This window comes from Neoarius graeffei, chromosome 24, assembly GCF_027579695.1.
Source record: "Neoarius graeffei isolate fNeoGra1 chromosome 24, fNeoGra1.pri, whole genome shotgun sequence".
Lineage (NCBI taxonomy): Eukaryota > Metazoa > Chordata > Actinopteri > Siluriformes > Ariidae > Neoarius > Neoarius graeffei.
Window position 1 is genome coordinate 17832887 of NC_083592.1, and position 23177 is coordinate 17856063.

General features: G+C 43.1%; 1 protein-coding gene across 1 annotated transcript in view; it reads right to left on the reverse strand.

Moving 5' to 3' along the window:
• The window catches only part of LOC132872204 (ankyrin-1-like), a 265115-nt gene extending 253161 nt beyond the window's left edge, over nucleotides 1–11954 (reverse strand). Inside the window, exon 1 of the mRNA XM_060906840.1 lies at nucleotides 11829–11954. Within this exon, the coding sequence (XP_060762823.1) occupies nucleotides 11829–11954 (126 nt within the window). The remainder of the gene's footprint in view (nucleotides 1–11828) is intronic.
• Between the last annotated feature and the right edge of the window lie 11223 nt (nucleotides 11955–23177).

The following is a 23177-nucleotide window of genomic DNA, read 5'->3' on the forward strand; positions in this document are numbered from 1 at the left end:
CTCCCATCCCCAGTGGTATACATAGTAGAATTTGTCGACCCAAGACCATTTTAAGTTGACTAGAGGGCACAGGCTATGCTTTGTACAGATTGCACAGCCCACATGTTTAGAACAAAGGTTTACTACTACCTAGTTGAGCAGTATATGATGCAGCACACATTGGAAACACACACATAGGAAACAGTAGTAGTTTTAGTAGTAGATTAGGCTATGCAGCTATACAGATAGCAGCATCATTTCACAGACTAAGTTCAAAGGAAATGCTATAATGGGGTGAAATAAATTCAACCACACAAAGTATACATTCATAAAATGGTTGCCCCACAATTCATTTTTCATTTAATGATATACACAGTAATTGTCATGACCTAATTTCAGATCAGTTCTACAGGTGTACTCTCTGTGTGAGCATACAAATGATTCACGGCCAATATTCAAACTGAAAACAGAGCTCATCTGAACACCAGCTGAAACCGGCAATCAGCAACAATAACAGCAACTGGAGCATCAAAGAAAACTTAGCTATATTACAGCCAATAGAATATTTGGCTCTGTTACAGCCAATAAACCATTAACATGGCTATGGCTGTAGCATAGGACAGATAGCCTGATAAAAGACATGCAATTAATAAAACAGCAGTGCATAACAGCAAAGCATGTTCCTACCTTTAGTAGCTTTCTTGTTTTCCTGGCAGCAGATTCCTTCATAAAGATCACTTTCTATGAACATCAGACCCAGCTTTTCTGGTCCATTGTTGATCTAAGCCTATTTTAACCAGTGCCAGTTTTGTAAAAGAGTGCTTCCTGTTCACATTGGTAACTGGCAAATCCAGGAACAATTGGAGAGCAGTATCAACATTTCTAAATACTGACTGCAATTTCTTCCCAATTATTTGTTGTAGTAGTGGCCTTGCTGATGTGTTCTCATTTCCTTGAATAAATTCTCTGATTTGTCCAATTTCATTTGCAAACTCCCCCTCCAATTCACACACGTATTCCTCCTGGAAATCCACCTAAATAAATTGAACATTTAAACTCATCACATGTAACCAATCATCAACTCATAGCTCATCGTTCATACTGGTATCAGTTCAGGCTTCTAAGGTTTGCTAATGTACTGGGTTAAATCTTTTCTGTGTTTGACCATGTAGGCCTGAGCAGAGTGGCCTAAACCTTGTCAGTGAAATCAGTATGTCTGTTTGTTCTGTATTTTAATTAAATAGTATTAAAGAATATTAAATCAAGTAGTATAAAAACAGTAGTCTGCATGGCCTTGCATTGTAAAGTGTTGTTGAGGCCTGTAGCACATGTAGATCAGTTATGGGTGACTCTTCACTTAGCTGCTGAGTTTGATAACCTCTCATATGCTCACAATGATGACCTCAAGAATCCTATCACCACATTACAAGCTCAAATTTCATTAAAGACTGTAGCACTGATTACAGTAAGTAAGTAAGTAAGTAAGTAAGTAAGTAAGTAAGTAAGTAAGTAAGTAAGTAAGTAAATGAATAGGCAGCACAGTGGTGTAGTGGTTAACTTGCCTCACAGCAAGAAGGTTCTGCATTTGAGCCCAGTGGCCAACGACAGCCTTTCTGTGTGGAGTTTGTATGTTCTTCCCATGTCTGCGTGGGTTTCCTCTGTGTGCTCCAGTTTCCCTCACAGTCCAAAGACATGCAGGTTAGACTCATTGGTGGCTCTAAATTGACCATAGATGTGGACCATAGGACTACCTCTCTGATCGCTATCAGAGAGTGATAGTCTTGGGCAAAACGTCAGAGCCACTTCCAGTACTCTCTGGAGTGCCACAGGGCTCTATACTTGGGTCCTTGTTGTTCCTTGTGTTTGTCAATGATTTACCCTGCATAGTCACGTCATCATCTGTTGCATTATTCACCGACGACACTGTTATCGCACAATTAACACCTCTGAGGACAGTGCATGCCTGCAAAACGATCTTGATAGCATATGCAGTTGGTGTGATCTCTGGAGGATGGACCTCAATCTATCTAAGTGTGGGCTTTTGTCGTTCACGAGAAGCTCCAAGCCTCTGCTGACCACATACCAACTGAAGGATGTGCCTGTCAAAACGACTGAGTCACAGAAGGACCTTGGTGTTATAGTCACGCCATATCTCAAGTAGAACTCTCATGTCCAATTGGTTTTAACTAAAGTGAGTAAAATGTTGGGCTTTGTTAGAAGATCTACTTTTGAGGTTAGAGATATCAAGGTGTGGAAGTCACTTTACATCTCTCTGGTCAGAAGCTGTTTGGCGTACTGCTCTCAGGTCTGGGCTCTGCAATCAGTTATCCTGCTCTACTCAGTTGAGAGAATCAAGAGACGTGCAACTATCTCTTTCATTTAGATCAGATGTTAACTACAAGGACAAATTGTTAAAGCTAGGACTCCTTCCTTTGTGTTACTGGCATGAGTACCTGGATCTAGTTTATCTTTTTAAATCTATGTCAACAGACCATAATATTTCTATTAGTGTACCTAGAAGGTTTATTAGGTGATTAGATTTGGCTAGGGGAACTATGTTAAATGTGCCCAAGGCTAATACTGTAACTTTTCAGACCAGTTTTTATATTCGGGGTCCTAGAATCTGGAATATTTTACCTCCGCATTTAAGGAATTTGAATTAATCACTTTCACAGTTTAAGAAGGACCTTTTATTATTATTATAGTAATTTAACTAGGCTTTATTTTGATATTGATAGACCACAGACTTTTAAATCTGTGTGTGTAAAATGTCATACATGTCGGCCAGTCTCCACTCTCGGCACCAGTTTGTGCTGCTTTTAGTCTGTATACTTCTAGGCCATTTTTTTCCTAATATGTTTTATTTATTGTTTATTTATTTATTGTACTATTTATTTTTTTGTAATTTTGCAGGACCTCAGGTACTGGAGCTTATTGCTCTGTTAATGTATTCCCTGCCGTTTAATCAGCAAAGTTTATAAATAAAATAAATAAATAAATAAAAGATGTGAATGGTTATTTGTGTCTATGTGTCAGCCCTGCAGTGATCTGGTGACTTGTCCAGGGTGTACCTCGCCTCTCGCCCATAGTCAGCTGGGATAGGCTCCAGCTTGCCTGCGACCCTGTAAAGGATAAGCGGTTATGGATAATGGATGGATAAATAAATAAATTCTGTGTTTTTAAACGTGGCAGCCAGAACAAGAAAGAAGATGAAGAAAGTATGAATTCAGACCATTTTCAGACTGATGGTGTTCAGTATAGGTTTGCTTTTTCTTTTAATTTAGTAAATTGTTAATGATTCATATAAATATTTGTCCCTGATATTTATAATGCTGTTGCAATTAAGAACCCCCTCCCCATCAGTGGTTTTGCTTGTATACACTCTCAGAAAATAAAGTCCATTATTATACCTTTAAGAGTACACCGGCTTGTCACTGGGGCAGTACCCTCTAAGGTACTTATTTGGATCCTTTATATACTGCTTGGGAACATATGTACTTTTTTGGCCCTTAAAAGGTACACACATTTACCTCGAGGTCCAATAATGAGCCCTAGGGGGTATATTAGTGTAGATTGTACCTTGGGGGACAGAAATTGACTCCTACTGTACCCCTATTTCTGACAATGTAGAATATCCCCTTGTCTGACATTATAATGGTACTTAGCATTCGTGGATGTAGAATTAATAACAGAATCTGTATTATTCTGAATAATATTATTAAGATGCTCAGGTTTGAAGTAACATAGTTTTCTGACTGAAATTCTAACAAAGCAACTGTAATTTGTAATTGTAAATAATGGATTCATAAAAGGTTTTTTGCTTGAAGATTTTTGTTCTCTGAGACATTTTTCCTGTCACTCTTGTTACAAGTAATCTGCTCTGTAAGCATTCAAGGGCTCTGTAAGCGCACATGTGCTGCCACTGGAATGAAAGTGCTGGTGTAATACTGGGGCCCTGCAGACAGCTATTACAAAGTTCCGAAACCCTTCCTGTTGTGAATGAGCAGAGCTTGGGTGCATGCAGCAGGAGCGAGCGGTAACTCTCATGAGTTTTTTCAGATGTCCTCTAGCTAACTGGATTTCAGAATTGCCATGAGATGGGTCATTTATGAATTGAACATATTTAAGAAGATCTCAGTTTTAACAAACACTGATTTTGAGAGAAAAGTTAAGATTTTTGAGTGATAGGTCCATGCTAAGGTTCAGCATGAAGAAAAAAAAATTCTCTGATTAACATTCAGAAGAGCAGTACCAATGAAATTAGAGTTCTTCTCAACTGAGCCAGTCAGTAAACATATTCTTGGTCCAATCTATCACTTCACTAATGCCATAGTAATGCCAATGAGAGATCAAAAACAAGTAATGTAGCAAGATGCCTGTAGGAACACCATTAGTACATTATGGTTTCATGAGAAAATTGTGACAAGGGAAGAAATTTTGAATCCCACACCATTAAAGAACTGTGCACCCTGTTAAGGTCTTTGCATATCAAGTCTGTATTTTTGTCTGAAGATCTTGCACATTTAAAAAGAAATACAACATCACATTGTTTCAGTCATGTTTACACACAGACTCCAAAACTTTTGTCCATCGTTTTCTGAACAGGTTAGCTTTTCTGCATTTTTTCGCATTCTGTTGACTATGAGCTTTTATGTATGTTGCAGCATTGTATGTACAGTTGTGGTCAGAAGTTTACATACAATGACATGAGTGTCATCTTGGATATGAATGTCATGGCAATATTTCAGCTTTCAGTAATTTCTTTGAACTGTTTTTTTTCTGTGGCAGAATGTACAGCATACATCTTTAATAATAAAAAAAAACACTAGAATTTGGAGCACAAGTTTTCATTTTCTTTGGGTTTTCTGAAATCAACACAGGGTCAAAATTATATATACAGGGTAAAAAATTTACATACGCTCACTTAAGCCTCATTCACAACCCGCTGTAAGTGTTTTGGACACGCACGGGTCGCAGGCTTTGGTAGCTTGCAGCCATGCCGCAGGGTCACAGTGAACCTGGTGGAAAGTTTGGAGGAGGAGTACGGGCAAAGTACTTGTCAAGTACAGGTTGCACACCTGACTTCCTCGAGGCATAGGAAAAATTGCGCCATTAGCTAGTGGAAAGCGTATATCTGACGCACATGATCAGTGTGTGTTCAGAGAGTGCAGAGTGTGTGAGACTTGCATTTTACCAGTTTCCTGTGCTACGAGTTCGGGCCGCACTTATAACTTGCGTGTGACGCAAGCCAGGAATGGGTATAAAACCAGCGTGTCTGCAGCATTCTGCATCTGTCTTTTGACTGAAGAACAATGGATATTTTGTGGGGAAAATTTTTTAAAATTTTCAGTTTAAAGTTTAGAAAATGGGACCCAAGAAGACGCGAACAAAAGTGAAGTAACCCAGCCTGAAACAGCAGAGGGGGAGAAGGAGGAAGAATTTGATGATGATGGTAGCAATACCGGCAAGCCCTGCATGGACAGGGAGAAGTATGCCTTCATGCCAGCAGAAGGCACAGCACCCCGCCCGAAGTATTTTCACAGGTAAATACGCATGCTTTAAACATTCATTTCAGTATCTATATGCTTATGTAATTAATATTATATATGCTGATTTTCATGTATGTTTCAGCTAACGACGCCCAGAAGGGAGGACATTGCAATCCCATCATCACTGTCAGGCCATTGTGCCATGCTCAGTGATAAGGACAAGGACATCCCAACACCCCATCCTAACACTCAGCAGGAGTAGGAGCAGGACAGCCGCTTGGAGTCAGAGTGTGTTTCAGTGTTCAAACTGTTGGGCTATTTAGTTGGGATTTTTTACAATGTAATAAAATGCATTATTTCCTTATACTCATGTTTTATTATTCAACGTTTGCATGGTAAATTAAACATATACTCAAATAAAAACAGCAAATGAAGTGGTCTTCTTCCTTTCTACAATGCTACATGACACATGATCGGTTCCTTGGTTCCTCCCCAATATATATATACCCAGAGTCTTGCCCCTTGTGTCGCGTGCAGGTCACATGCGCTGCGTGCAGATCACATGCATGCCACACATAAGAGTAGAAAGTGAGATGTACTTCTGTCTTGCGGGCCACACAAATAGCAAGTGTGGAATACTTGTGTAGTACTTCTAAGGCACGTCACTCATACAATGACCATGTGTCACTCATGCGTCTTACTGTCATCGCAAAAAGCCCCTACTAGCTGTGCTGCTGACTTAGTTCAGATGTACAAAAGGAGTACAGGTCCCATATGGAGTGTATGCATTCTTGATTTGTCGCAAGTCCCGTTAGAATTTGCATGTGCAGGACCAAAAGTCTCCACGGGCAGTCTGCGACCTTCTACGGCGCTGAACACACGCAAGTGTCGCGCACGGTTTTGCCAAATTTTTTATCGTAGACCGCTTGTAGTAGCACGTACAGCAGGTTGTGAGTGAGGCTTTAGATTATTGATTCAGAGGTGCTGAAACTTCCAAAATGTCTTATGTTGCTAAGGCCTCTTAACTTCCTGTTAGTGATCATGATTGACTACAGCTGGTAGCTTCTCTGTGCCTTCATAGAAAGGGTTTGTTTATGGCACTCATTGGATTGACCAACACAAAATACAATGGGAAAGTCCAAGGAGCTCAGTGCAGATCTGAGAAAGAAGATCACAGATGTACTCAAATCCGGACTGTCTCTTGGAGCCATTTCTAAACAACTGTAAATTCCAAGATCAATTCAAACAAATGGATGCAAGTTATTGTGAGGTGTAGTCACTTTGCCAAGCCACTTTGCTTCAAGAAAACCCAAACTGTCACCCTCAGCTGAAAGGAAATTGATTTGGATGGTCAGGAACAACCGGGGAACCACCATGGCACAGCCCTGCCATGAACTGGAAGCTGATGGATCGCTGTCTACAGTTCAGTGAGTTTTACATCACCATGGACTAAGAGGCTGCTATCCAAGAAATAACTCCCTGCTCCAAAATTGACAGCTTCAAGCTTAAATAAAGTTTGAAGCTGACTACATGGACAAAGAAAAAATCCTTCTGGAGGATAGCTGTATGGTCAGATGAGACAAAGTTTGAGTTGTTTGGCCACAGTGACTTGGGACTTGGGAGTTACAACAGGACAATGAACCCAAACACACATCAGAGCTGGTTGTGGAGGATAAAGCAGACTAATATTAAGCTTAAAACAAGTCCTGACTTCAACCCTATTGAAAATATATGGACCGTGCTTATAAGTCGAGTCCATGCCAAAAAAAAAAATTGTACTCTACCAGTTCTACCATGAAGAGTCATGAAATATCCAACCAGAATTCTGCCAGAAGCTTGTTCATGGTAAACAAAAATGTTCGGTCAAGGTGAATCTTGCAAAGAGACATTTTACGTAAATATTAGGTATGCTGTATGTATATTTTTGACCCTGTGTTGATTTCAGAAAACTCAAAGAAAATTAAAACTTGTGTACCAAATTATAGTGTTTTTTCTAGTGTTTATTGAATATGTATGCTGTACATTCTGCCACAGAAAAAGAACAGTTCAAAGAAATTACTGAAAGCCCTAATATTGGCATGACATTCATATCCAAGATGACATTCATGTCACTGTATGTAAACTTCTGACCACAACTGTATGTTGTTTCCTGGGACAATTTGGATTGCCTATTAAACTCATGAAGAGAGAGAGAGAGTGTGTGTGTGTGTGTGTGTGTGCGCGCGCACCGTTCAGGATCAATTGGATCATGGAAATTGGTGGTCTTCTTTTTAAAGTGTGGTTCCAATATTGCCAACAGTGTATTAAACTGGACCAGTGACATCCTAAAATAGACCTGGAAAGGATATGGATAATTCCACAGCATCTTTATCAGCAGGTAAAACTCTCTTTGCTTTTGCCATATTTGGTATGTTGGGCATATTGAACATAGAGATATTGCCATTTGACTCCTTGTAACCAACAAAGACTTTGTCACATTGTCAATATGTGAGAAATCTGAAAAGCCATGCTGAACAACTTAACAGATAGCAATTGAGAATGCTTGAAAGGTGGCTGAGAAAAACAAGAAAAGAATTCACAAGGTTTTCAGTGAAATAGTCTTGCATTTAGAGGACTGGCCCTGCCTTAGAAACAAGCATCAGTTTACAGACTGCTAGGAGCTTGATATCTACAGTACCAGTCAAAAGTTTGGACACACATTCAAACGTTTTTTGTATTTTGACTATTTTGTATATTGTAGAACAATATTGAAAACATCAAAACTATGAAATAGCATATGGAATATATGTGGAATTATGTGGTAAACAAAAAAGTGTTACAAAACAGTTTTATGTTTTATATTCTTCAAAGTAGCCACCATTTACCTTGATGACGCTTTGTACACTACTGGCATTATCTTAACCAGCTTCATGAGGTAGTCACCTGGAATGCTTTTCAATTAATAGATGAGCCTCATCAAAAGTTAATTAGTGGAATTTCATGCCTTCTTAATGTGCTTGAGATAATAGTAAATAATAAATAGTAAATAATAAAAAAATACAGCAAATAGCCCTATGCAACAACTGTAGTAATCCATATTATGTCAAGAACCACTCAACTAAGTAAAGAGAAATGACTGTCCATCAATACTTTAAGATATGAAGTGTCTTTTACTTAATAAAAATAAAGAAAAAGCATTTAATTCAAAGGTGTGTCCAAACATTTGACTGGTACTACTGTATATATTGTCACCAAAGGAATGGGAGATCTACCTGTCACGTCATGCCATTTCATAGACCTTGTCAGGGTTTGGCAAAGCTCAAAAGCAACACCTGAATTTTCTGAAGTCATTGGAGTGTAATGACTGCTCTAAAGCCACATTTTATCCATTTTATAACTTTTGAAGGTACTGGTATGAGGTTGCACCACGGCTTGACCACTGATATTCAGATGGTAGGCATATTGAAGTAAAAAATGTAAAGTGCCTCAGTGCGCTTTTGAAATGGCAGACTTCTTCTCAGGTTTCATCTATGGAGTAAAGTACACTGGTACTTAGAAATTGGAAAGAAAATGTTCATATTTCAGTTATTGCAAAAAATCCCCACTGCATTCCATACATGTACATATTGCTATTAAAGTACATTTAAACAAAAAAAGTATCCTCAATTTCAGATGGTCCTGACATGGGCCACAGAAAGTCTGATATCATTTACACACTGTTATGGCTATGGTCGTCAGGATTTTGAAGGTTGCAACCTACATATCCGTCCATGTATCAGGTTTCCAGTGATAAAACAAACTACTGAATATAGCCACACAATTAGTTTTCAGAGCCATTGTAATCTGACTGAATCCCATTTTTTTTTTGAAGCAGGTAGTGGTGATTAAACAGGGTGATCTTATGTGTATGTAAATGAGCAAAAAAGTCAGTGGTTGATCATCTATGATGACAGTCTCTCTAACCAATGTTAAAATTCTGGTTTACTAAGCTCACAGAAAAGAAACAGATGGTGTTAACCTTACACAATTACACAATTTAGTCCATTGCTTGGGTTTCACAATGATCCATTATATATAATCTCCATATAACAAGATATTTAGAGAGGCTGCATGTAAGCAGTTCTTCCTGAGAGCCCCACACATAATGCAACAACTAACAACTAGTATAGAACTGCAAATAAAATTCTATGTTGTGCTCAGATTAACCTAAAATTGACCCTGTTGGTTATGCACGCAATTTGTGTGTCTAAAACATGGATCACTGACACATTTGAGCTTTTTTGCTTTGCCGCTCTAGGAGATCTTGTGAAGATTAATGATATCATGAATTCTGATAAGTACCAAGAAATTTTGACCCAAAATCCAAATGATGACCCCCAAATCAACACTGAAATTGTTTTGCAGTATAGTCTCTGGGTTTAAAACATGTTGAAAACCTGTGGTCTGAATTGAAGAAATCAATTCACATGCAAGTTTCAATTAAAGTGGAAGCCATACTTGGTAAAGTGTGAAGATTTCAATCTGACTGAAATGGCAGGCATTAAATGTGAATAGCAGATTGATGTGGATGACACTTTGAATGTACCAACAGTCTAAAAAGTAAATCAAGATGTTATCAACAAAGATACCAAAGCTGCACTTGATCACCAAAATACAAACTAGTGAAAAGTTTTGCATGAAATAACAGCAACACTGCAGTGCTAAGTATTCTAAATTGGATAGCCCTGTTCAACAAAACAATTGCACTGTTACTGGCCAGTTGCCTTATGTAAAATCATTTTAAAATGCACCAGGTAACGAAAGACTATAGTAGAGAAGACAAATACATGGTGAATTTTGTTCCCCAGAGGGAGACAACCAAGCCATAACTCTTCATGCCATAGCATATAAAGCATGCTCCAAAGTAGTAGGCAGGAAGAGATGTAGAGAGTGCTGGCTCAGCACCAAGGGGACCACAAGCAGCACAGAGCCTGTCTCGGCATTACACTGAATATAGCTGTGTTTGTGAAAACTGTATACATTACTTATTATCATATTTCAGACAGCCATGTAACCACAAAAAGCATCTGTCTTATTATAGTAAATCCATTTTCATCATTTTGTATAAATAAAGCCACAAGATGTTAAACCAATAAAACAGTCTCTATGCTCTATGTCTCCATGATTTGAGATTACAGTATTTGTAGATACAGACTCTAGGAAACTTGAGGGCCAAGATGAGAGCCTCTAAGTAATTAGAATATACATTGAAAAATCCGAAGTGTGCATGTGTGTGTGCCTGTATGCGTTTGCTTGTTTGTATGCATCTAAAACTTTGTGGTATATTATTTGAACATTCATTTTGAAATGAACATCTATTTGCATTACCCACATGCACACTTAAACTGCCAAACCTTTGCAGCTTCATCTCTCTTGGCATTAGATTGGTATGCAGACAGATAGGCAGACACATGGAAAGATAAGCAGTCCACATGGACAAACAGGATAAAATCACCAAATAACATTTAAGGGACAACAGCAAAGACAGAGTATTAACCTGTTCAGACATAATGTGTACAATTGTACACATGAAGTTCCATAGCATTTTTCCTTGTGTCCGAAGGGGTTAAACAGCATTTGAATACAGGTATGAATGCAGAAATTAAAACAACTCTCACCAAATATCTTTTCAGACATAGATTTAACAAGTTATTTTTTCCTTGTTTGTTTGTTTTGCTTTGCTTTTGGTCATATATTGAAGCAATCACCCAACTGTGGTCTTTTCATTCAGCAAACTGGCACAATAATCACAGAAAATTACAGAACGAGAGAGAGAGAGAGAGAGAGAGAGAGAGAGAGAGAGAGAGAGATTATTTATGTCTGTCCCACCACAGACACAAGCACACATACACCCTTTACAGTGAGCTGCACTAATGTAACACTCTGCAGTGCTCCTGAGGAAACTAGAATCACAGCTTATATTGCATCTGCATGACAAGCAAAAACCTAGGTAGTGCTAGATACAATTCATGATTGGCCTCGTTCCCATCTAAACTAGATGTGTTGTATATTCACATAGGAAATGGTACATGCCATCATGACTAGTTCATTATGTACTTGAGGCTTGCACTGCACTCTGTGCACCTTCCTAGAATGAGTATGTCTGTGCGCTATCTACATTCCTTACTGTTCCTTGTCATGTCTCATGTATGGTTCATTATGGATGTTTTTGGGAGCATGTTTGCTGCAGGCATATTTCCTATGTTGCATCACTGCTGTCCCAACAGTTATCTTAAAGAATGATATTTTTCCAGTCTTTTCTCATTCTCCCACTGCTTTTCCCTTCCCTCCCCATTACTCCCTTGTTTCCTCTACCCACACTCCATCTGTCTACCCCCTTACCTTACGCTTTTTGTCCCGTGAGCGACTCCTCTTCTTCACTCTTTCCTCCTCCTTTTCTTTCCTCTCTTGCTCAGCAAGAGCCTCTAAATCCTTGTTCTTACGAAGGTGTTTGGCAGCTTGTGCCATGGCCGGTGGTCCAGGACTCGGCTGCTGGGTTTGTGCTGGTGCAAGTGTGTGCCACTGGAGAGTGCGGTGTTGTTTCTGCTACACAGCCCCGCAGCAGCCAAATGAGCCTGCCCACCCTCCTTTGTGAGTGTTCGTTCTCTCTCTCTCTCTCTCTCTCTCGTTTGTGCTGCAGGGGTTGTCAGGCAGTCTGAACCACAAACCGTTTAGTGAGCGTAATGCTGCTGCAGCACAATACACTTCTCTCTCTATCTCAAACCTTTGCTCACTCACACCCTACTGTATTTTCCTGCCTCTCTCTCTCTCTCTCCCTCTCTCTCCCATGTCTGTTTCATATTGCGCAGAATAGCAACAGTAAGTGTAAAGGCATTAGACAATCAATGCAGGGTTCTCTTGCATGTTCTCTCTTACTTTGCTGCCTTACTTTGCTTCCATACCTTCCACACCTCTCTGCTGTTACTGCTGAGCATGTCCATTCAACCAAATGGAAGCAATAGGCACCAAATATTGAGAGATAAATGGGAATTTGACACCATTAAGGAAATATCAGTGGACCAAATCTGTCATTACTCATCTTTCTGAAGATCCTTCTATGCTGCTTGTTATGGGATGCAGCACACAGTTTCCTGAGAACATAGGAGGTATAGGGGGAGGAGTGATGGTAGCATGGCAGTAATCCTCCATCCTGCTGTCCTGCTGTGTTGTTTCAGTCCCCCATACAATACACAACTCTTGCTGACGTCAGACGCAGTGATAAGGACCCGTAAGGTCTGTGTGTTGTGCATGTATGTGTCTGTATATGGAGTAGGGGTACAGTGAGGTCGTGTGTGTGTGTGCGTGCGTGTGCGCGCGCGCACATGCTACAGATAGCAATTCACCCTACACAGAAATGTAAAAGTGAAAATGTATGAAGGTTTGATCACTGTGATTGAAGCACTGTGCTCTCTCTCTCTCTCTCTCTCTCTCTCTAATTCAATCCATTCAAAATTTGCTTTATTAACATGATAAATATTAACATTTGTTGTTGTATTGTATTGCCAAAGCTTTGATACAGACTTTCGACTTTGAGAACACACCCAAATTAACAAAATAAATAAATCGATACACATATTCAAAAACAGTCAAAAAAATGAAACACTGAGAATAAACATTGAGAATCAGGCAGAATGCAATATAGAAATATGGGGAGGGGGGGAATGTGTGTGTCCTTTACCAGGTTTTCTCTGCATAAAGATTCTTTCAGGATAGTCAAGAGAAATAGAGACAGCTTCTCTTTTGTTGTCCATCTCAAACTTTCTCTATTGGGTGTATGAAGCAAATAGAGCCTGCACCTCTGGTTTTATTGTTACATATACTGTATATTCATGGCTCCCTCTGCTTCTCATTCCCTCACCAGTGCTGCTGATGCAGACAAAAAGACTCCATCTCTCCCTCTCATGCTGCTACAGAACCAGAAATGATAACATAAGAAAAACCTGGCATAAGAGATATTCCTATCTAAGAGCATGTTTAGACGAAGGAATAGCACTTTGAACAGTACTTATAATGCATGGCATTAATTATGCACAGTCTCAGGCATACCTCTCTGCTGTAGATTTTGATTCATTTTAAGGTTATAAAAATCAAATAATTATATTTACAACAATAAATAATTCTCTCCTCAGAAAATATTCACTGTGAACTGTATTAGTAATCTACAGCATAACAGTTACTATTAAATTCCATAACAGCTGCTGTTTTAATGAATTCTAGCAATGCATCATCATAAATAGAGAGTGTGAGCATCTGTGTATTCATGGCCAGCTTTGTGAATTACAGAACTTGTAGAACCCAAGACATGACTGCCAATATTCATTTCCGATTCTGCATTTCTCAACTCAGCTGTTAAGGCAGGACATTGCACAGCATAGTATTAAAAATCAATAAGCTTGTTTGACTGTCGGGCAAAAGTGCTGAGGGCATGGGCCCTCTAGTGGTATAATATTTGTCTCACTTTCAGTGGTAAAAAGCAGTGCAACTAAGCTTAGAGAATAAAGTATGGTATTATCTCATCTCATCATCTCTAGCCGCTTTATCCTGTTCTACAGGGTTGCAGGCAAGCTGGAGCCTATCCCAGCTGACTACGGGCGAAAGGCAGGGTACACCCTGGACAAGTCACCAGGTCATCACAGGGCTGACACATAGACACAGACAACCATTCACACTCACATTCACACCTACGGTCAATTTAGAGTCACCAGTTAACCTAACCTGCATGTCTTTGGACTGTGGGGGAAACCGGAGCACCCGGAGGAAACCCACGTGGACACGGGGAGAACATGCAAACTCCGCACAGAAAGGTCCTCGCCGGCTACGGGGCTCGAACCTGGACCTTCTTGCTGTGAGGCGACAGCGCTAACCACTACACCACCTTGCTGCCCAAGTATGGTATTATAAATAATTTAATTGAATCAGAGTTAAGATAGCAAATTTTACAGAATAAAAATTTATTCTCAAGCCCTGATAGTAGGTTCATATGGCACAACAGTAATAAAATGATGAATTAATTTTCTCTTAAATTTTAAATTTAAATATTTAGTTATCAAGCCCCATGCATGCATATAACAAATTTCTTCTAAGAACATCTTTAAAATGAACTAATGATGTTGATTTGCAACATATGCAGCTGAACATAATGATATTTGGAAACTGACGAAATTGTTCAATACTAATTTATCTTCTCAGCACAGGTGAAGGTTTATTCTCATTTTCTGAGCTAACAGGACTTCTGCACTCTATTACCTGTCACACTATAGATGCACTCTATTACTTGTCACAGTCAAAAAATGTGTGTGTATATATTATACACACAGTGGTGCTTGAAAGTTTGTGAACCCTTTAGAATTTTCTATATTTCTGCATAAATATGACCTAAAACATCATCAGATTTTCACACAAGTCCTAAAAGGAGATAAAGAGAACCCAGTTAAACAAATGAGACAAAAATATTATACTTGGTCATTTATTTATTGAGAAAAATTATCCAGGCGGCACGGTGGTGTAGTAGTTAGCGCTGTCGCCTCACAGCAAGAAGGTCCGGGTTCGAGCCCCGTGGCCGGCAAGGGCCTTTCTGTGCGGAGTTTGCATGTTCTCCCCGTGTCCGCGTGGGTTTTCTCCGGGTGCTCTGGTTTCCCCCACAGTCCAAAGACATGCAGGTTAGGTTAACTGGTGACTCTAAATTGACCGTAGGTGTGAATGGTTGTCTGTGTCTATGTGTCGGCCCTGTGATGACCTGGCGACTTGTCCAGGGTGTACCCCGCCTTTCACCCGTAGTCAGCTGGGATAGGCTCCAGCTTGCCTGCAACCCTGTAGAACAGGATAAGCAGCTACAGAAGATGGATGGATATGGATATATATATGGGCGGCACGGCGGTGTAGTGCTTAGCACTGTCGCCTCACAGCAAGAAGGTTCTATATAATTATATAGAATATATATATATATATATATATATATATATATATATATATATATATATATATATATAAATTATATTTGCGGCTTATTATATTTAAATGAGAAGCGTTATGCTTGGAGAAAGGAAAACACTGCATTCCAGCATAAGACCCTTATCCCATCTGTGAAACATGGTGGTGGTAGTATCACGGTTTGGGCCTGTTTTGCTGCATCTGGGCCAGGACGGCTTGCTATCATTGATGGAACAATGAATTCTGAATTATACCAGCAAATTCTAAAAGAAAATGTCAGGACATCTGTCCATGAACTGAATCTCAAGAGAAGGTGGGTCATGCAGCAAGACAACGACCCTAAGCACACAAGTTGTTCTACCAAAGAATGGTTAAAGAAGAATAAAGTTAATGTTTTGGAATGGCCAAGTCAAAGTCCTGACCTTAATCCAATCGAAATGTTGTGAAAGGACCTGAAGCAAGCAGTCCATGCGAGGAAATCCATCAACATCCCAGAGTTGAAGCTGTTCTGTGTGGAGGAATGGGCTAAAATTCCTCCAAGCCAGTATGCAGGACTGATCAACAGTTATTGCTGCACAAGGGGGTCACACCAGATACTGAAAGCAAAGGTTCTCATACTTTTGCAATTCACAGATATGTAATATTGGATCATTTTCTCAAAAAATAAATGACCAAGTATAATATTTGTGTCTCATTTGTTTAACTGGGTTCTCTTTATCTCCTTTTATGACTTGTGTGAAAATCTGATGATGTTTTAGGTCATATTTATGCAGAAATATAGAAAATTCTAACGGGTTCCCAAACTTTCAAGCACCACTGTATACAGCATCAGAGCATCCGGACCCATATTACACGCTTTTTGTGACAAAATATGTATGCTCACATTTGCAATTTGCACATTTTTGTTTGGTAAACGGAGACAACTGAAATCCATTAGCAAGCCTGTGGCAATGAAGCAATGAGCCGGAGGAGTGACATTCATGCTTCAATAGGGGCAGGATGTCACTGACCACTCAAAATGCCTCACTCAGCTTACTGCCATATTACCATAGTCAAGCATTGTATGAAAGTATGTTAAAAGTAACTTGAATTTGAGAATCATTAAAAGTTTAAGTGTCTCATATCAAATTGAAGTTATCAACTGTTCAGTGATGAAGACTTAATGTTACTGCTTACTTATTTTTAGTATATTATGCTCTTTTTTTCATGGTTGAAGTTATGTTTGTTGTTTGATTATGTTTCTGGTACATTTCTGGAAGATGCTAGGTGAGATTCTGCTCCCAAGCGACACCCCTCCCCTTTCATGTGTGCCTTCACGATTAGAGCCAGTTCACTGTGTGCTGCACGTTGGATTTAAACATCCATTAATTTGGTTGTTTTGGCTGTTTAGCTTGATTCTACAACCACTGTTTGTGCAACTGCAAACACTTAAACACACAACGTATATACGATGTAGTGGTTCGGTAGTGGTTTGGTAATGTCGTTACATAGTAGGCATGTCCTAATGACAACATAGTGGTAATACGTAACGACAACGTAATGGTAATGCGTAACGGACATGTTATCTGGCGACCATGCAGTGACGTATGTCCTATTACGTAGTCTACATGTTGTGTGTATTTTCTATTTGATGATCGATGTATTAATAATTTGCTTTCATACATTTTGTTGTATGTCTCTATCACGGGCGATTGCTCTAAGACAACGAGGGAGGCTCAGCCTCCTCTAAAAATGACGAACATCGTGTAGGATGAATTGAACTAGGCTTATGTTATAGCCGACCTTATAACATTGCTATTTCAGATCCAGAATCATAGAAATATATGTGCTCAACCCAACTACAGTGCGAAATCATTCCGTTATAACTTTCCCCAGTTTGCCTAATGTGTGCGTGAGCTTTCCCCCTCGTGACAGCGCGATGCAGCCCAGCCTCAGTGGATTGGGAGCTATGTGTTTGTCAATCTCAAAATGCAAGACGATTATTGGACAAATACTGCGAAAACGCCCGCCCACGGAGTCTCATGGACTCCCAGCCTCAATGGACTTCAACGGCATTTGGGAGCTATGCGCTTGTCAATCTCAAAATGCAAGACGGTTATTGGACAAATACTGCGAAAACGCCCGCCCACGGACTCCGAGCCTCACATGGGAGGGACATGGCAGTTTCCGCGAGGAGACTGGTGATTGGTGAAAGCGGCCGGATATTTTCTTTGATTGACAGCTCGTTTCAACTATAGACAGGCAGCGGTACAGTGTTGCCAGATTGGGCGGTTTTAAGTGCATTTTGGCGGGTTTTGAACATATTTTGGGCTGGATAACATCAGCAGTATCTGGCAACATCAGTTCAGTCCCATGCAGATTCGCAAGTGCTGTGGTGTATTGTAAGAGATCAGCTTACATTTCGATTTCATTCATTACATCCAGTTTCTACCAGCTTTTTAAGTTTGTATATATTTTCATTGTAAATAAAGTGTAAATATAGTGTTGTCAAGTTTGCTATCTTAGTTCCAGAAATTTCGTTTATTCGAGTGACTGAACTTGAACTTGAGGGGGCTAGTCAGCTAGCAAGAAAGCTGCGCACGGATGCCAAGCATTGCTGATTTAATTTTGGCAAAGCCATTTGCCAGTCTTCCTTTCAAAGAAAAAAATAAAATTAAAGAGCAGGGTAGACCAACGCCTCAAATTGACTTGGTGAAAAAGGTAGGGAATAATACTCGTTCCTTTCAGCTCTCCTGGTACGAGAAAGTGAATTGGCTAACAGCAAGTGCCCCACATCAACAACAGTAAATAGGCTACTTTAGTAATATGTCATGGATGGACCAAAAGTATAGAATCTATTTAAAATGTTTATGCTGAGTATATTATATTGGAATATATGTTTTTCTGGATATGAATTAAACACCGCTACAATTTGGAAAACATTTTTAAACAAAAAAACAGCCGAGGTCAATTTTTAAACAACATGCCACAATTTTAACAACATGCCACAATTTTAAAATATAAAATGTTAAAATATACCCCCTCCCAACACCACCATCATGTATATTGGACAGTAGGCTAATGGGCCAAAAGAACCTGTTATTTCACAGTTTGTGACCCTGCCAACAATCAGCCAGATCAGAGGCAAGAGTATGGGCAAAACTGATGTGTTTTTTCTTTTAAAATCTGGAAATATCGTAACCGACCAGCCTCCCTGTGGCAGCGGGGGCGTGGTCAAGCACCGGTCTGTGACAGGAGGGCGAAGTCAGGGAAGGTAAGTGGCAGAATCACTACACCTGAGAGCAATTAACCTGTGTTTGTGTGTCTTCCCAGTGACCGCGCCCTATATGAGGAGGGAGAGCGAGAGCGGAGGGAGATCATCCCTGAACCAGACGCCGGTTGTGTGTGTGTCTATGCGAGTTTGGTTATTGTTAAACTGAAAAGTGTGGCAATAAAGCCAAGTGACAAACCTGATCTCTGTCCTGCCGTCCTCTGTGCTCCACCCACACATAGGGAGTCCTACAGTGGTGCTGAAACCCGGGAAAGTGGAACACCAACCCCGCAGCCCCATGGAATCCTCCCCGTTCGCCGACCTGGTCCACGCCCTCGCCACGGCTCAGCAAAGCCAGCACCAGGCGCTCGTCACACTCCGAAAGGAACAAGAGCGGCGCTTCGAAGCCCTGGTGCTGGCCCAGGAGGAAGATCGCAAGGCGTTCCGGCATCTCCTCGCATCGGCGGGGCCCACCAGCACTCCGGCCGCGGGCCCGTCTCCCCTCACTGTCACCAAGATGGGCCCGCAGGACGACCCCGAGGCATTCCTCACGTTATTTGAGCAGGTCGCCGAAGCCTCGGGGTGGCCGATGTAGCAGCGCGCGGCACGCCTCCTCCCCCTGCTCACGGGAGAGGCACAGCTGGCCGCGCTACAGCTCCCCGCCGACCGCCGGCTGGCCTACGCGGACCTCCGCCGGGCCGTCCTCCAGCGCGTGGGGCGCACCCCGGAACAACAGCGCCAGCGCTTCCGCACGCTGCAATTGGAGGAAGTCGGCTGGCCGTTCTCGTTCGGCCAGCAGCTCCGGGATGCCTGCTGGCGGTGGCTGAGGGCCGACGATCGCGACGCCGAGGGAATCGTCGACCAGGTGGTGCTGGAACAGTTTATCGCCTGCTTACCAGCAGGAACCGCGGAGTGGGTCCAGTGCCACCACCCGGCGTTGCTGGATCAGGCAGTCGAACTGGCGGAGGATCATCTGGCAGCTGTCCCAGCGGCAGGGCAGCAGATGACATCATCTCTTCTCTCCTCTTCTCTCTCTCTCTCTCCCCCTCCTCCTGTGTCCCGTCCTTGCCCCATTCCCCCACCGCAGAGGCGGGGTCCGGCACCACCCCAGCCGGCCCGCCGCACCCACGGTGCCCTCCCGTTTCTCCCTTCTGTGTCTGTCTCTCCCCCACCTCAGGTGAGTGAGCCCCAGATCACTGGTGCAGAGGGAAAGCCTGGGCCGGTTTGCTGGCGCTGCGGGGAACCGGGCCACCTTCAACAGCAGTGCACAGCAATGGAAGTGGGCGCGGTGGTTCGGATCCCCGACACGCCAGAGGCTGCCCTCGATCAGGCCGGAGCGTATCGCATACCGGTGAGTATCCAAGGGGCTACATATCAGGCGTTGGTGGATTCTGGTTGTAATCAGACCTCAATTTGCCAAAGCCTGGTTCAAAAAGAGGCATTGGGGGGAACACAAGGGGTGAAGGTGTTGTGTGTGCACGGGGATGTTCACCGCTACCCTTTGGTGTCGGTCCACATTATTTTCAGAGGGGAAAAATTTATAGTGAAGGCGGCGGTTAATCCTCGCCTTACCCACTCTTTAATTTTGGGGACTGATTGGCTGGGATTTCAGGGTTTAATGACGTGCCTAGTAGAGAGTGGGTCCTGCCAGTTGACAGGGGGAGGTCCCGGTGTCGCTTTGGCGGGAGCAGCTGTCACAGAGCCGTCTACGTCATCTCCGCGTCAGAGTGAGGAGCCGCCGGCTCCTCCTCTCTCTATTGGGGAATCCCTCGCGGATTTCCCATTAGAGCAGTCTCGAGACGAGACTCTGTGGCATGCGTTTGACCAAGTGAGAGTAATCGATGGTCAAACGCTCCCGCCGAACGCCACCCCGTCCTTCCCCTACTTCGCGATTATGAAGGATAGGTTATACCGAGTGACGCAGGACACTCAAACTAAAGAGCGAGTCACGCAGCTTTTGATTCCAAAGAGCCGCCGGGAATTGGTATTCCAGGCGGCTCACTTTAATCCCATGGCTGGACACTTAGGGCAGGATAAAACACTAGCCCGAATAATGGCCCGATTCTATTGGCCGGGGATTCGCGGCGATGTCCGTAGGTGGTGTACGGCATGCCGCGAATGCCAGTTAGTAAATCCAGCGGCCATTCCAAAAGCGCCTTTGCGCCCTCTACCGTTAATCGAGACCCCGTTTGAGAGAATTGGGATGGATCTCGTCGGGCCATTAGATCGGTCAGCACGAGGGTACCGCTTTATATTAGTTCTGGTGGACTATGCAACGCGATACCCGGAAGCAGTGCCTCTGCGCAATATCTCAGCACACAGTATTGCAGAGGCACTCTTCTGCGTCATCTCCCGAGTTGGAATCCCGAAAGAGATTCTGACTGATCAAGGCACTACGTTTATGTCACGAACACTGCGCGAACTGTATGGGTTATTGGGGATTAAGCCGATCCGCACCAGCGTATATCACCCACAAACAGACAGTTTAGTGGAACGGTTCAACCGCACCCTCAAAAACATTATTAAGAAATTCGTAAGTGAGGATGCACGTAATTGGGATAAGTGGCTCGAACCCTTGCTGTTCTCAGTGCGAGAGGTCCCCCAAGCCTCCACGGGGTTCTCCCCGTTCGAATTATTATATGGGCGTAAGCCGCGCGGCATCCTGGACGTGCTGCGGGAAAATTGGGAGGAGGGGCCTTCACAAAGTAAGAACGGAATTCAGTATGTTATGGACCTGTGCGCAAAACTCCACACGCTCACCCACCTAACTCAGGAGAATTTGCGGCAGGCCCAGAAACGGCAAGCCCGCCTGTACAACAAGGGTACGCGCCTTAGAGAATTCACACCGGGAGATAAAGTACTCGTACTGTTGCCCACGTCGAGCTCCAAATTGATCGCCAAGTGGCAAGGACCCTTTGAGGTCACATGGCGAGTCGGGGACGTCGACTATGAGGTGAGGTGAACAGACAGGGGTGGGGCGCTACAGATTTACCACCTCAATCTGCTTAAACTCTGGAACGAGGAGGTCCCCATGGCGTTGGTGTTGGTGGTTCTGGAGAAGGCGGAGCTGGGGCCAGAGGTTCAAAAAGGGACATTGGCATCACGTACCTCTCCGGTCCCCTGTGGAGACCACCTCTCCCTGACCCAACTCACGGAGGTCGCCCAGTTGCAGACCGAGTTTTCGGATGTGTGCCCCTGCCCGGTCGCACTAACCTCATAGAGCACCACATAGAGACGCCCCCGGGGGTGGTAGTGCGTAGCCGCCCTTACAGGCTACCCGAACACAAAAAAAAAAGTGGTTCGGGAAGAACTTCAGACCATGCTCGAAATGGGCATCGTCGAGGAGTCCCACAGTGACTGGAGCAGCCCGGTGGTCTTGGTACCCAAGGCCGACGGGTCGGTCCGGTTCTGTGTGGACTATAGAAAAGTCAATGCGGTGTCTAAATTCGACGCGTACCCAATGCCTCGTATTGATGAGTTGCTCGACCGACTCGGCACTGCTCGCTTTTATTCAACACTGGATTTGACGAAGGGATATTGGCAGATCCCCCTGACTCCACTATCCCGAGAAAAAACGGCCTTTTCCACACCGTTTGGTTTACACCAATTCGTCACACTTCCGTTTGGGCTGTTTGGGGCGCCCGCTACGTTTCAGCGGCTGATGGACAGAGTCCTCCGCCCTCACGCCACTATTTAGATGACATTATCATCTACAGTAATGACTGGCAGCGGCACCTCGAACATCTGAGGGCCGTCCTTAGGTCGCTGAGGCGAGCGGGGCTCACTGCCAACCCAAAGAAGTGTGCGATTGGGCGGGTGGAAGTACGGTATCTGGGCTTCCACTTGGGCAACGGGCAGGTGCGTCCCCAAATTAATAAGACGGCAGCAATTGCGGCCTGCCCGAGGCCCAAGACCAAAAAGGGGGTGAGACAGTTCCTGGGGCTGGCTGGCTATTATCGTAGGTTTATACCTAATTATTCAGACGTCACCAGCCCGCTGACTGATCTCACTAAAAAGGGGGCACCAGATCCGGTCCAGTGGACGGAGCAATGCCAGCGGGCTTTCTCAGTGGTAAAGGCTGCACTGTGTGGGGGGCCACTTCTACACTCCCCTGACTTTTCTCTCCCTTTTATGTTGCAGACTGATGCGTCGGACAGAGGGCTGGGGGCGGTTTTGTCCCAGGAGGTGGAGGGGGAGGACCGCCCAGTCCTGTATATCAGCAGGAAGCTGTCAGTGCGTGAGGGGTGCTACAGCACAATAGAGAAAGAGTGTTTGGCCATCAAGTGGGCGGTTCTCGCCCTCCGGTACTACCTGCTGGGGCGCCCTTTCACCCTCTGTTCGGACCATGCGCCCCTCCAGTGGCTCCACCGCATGAAAGATGCCAACGCGCGGATCACCCGTTGGTATCTGGCGCTCCAACCCTTTAATTTCAAGGTGGTCCACAGGCCAGGGGAGCAGATGATCGTGGTGGACTTCCTCTCCCGTCAAGGGGGGGGGAGTCAGCTGCAGGC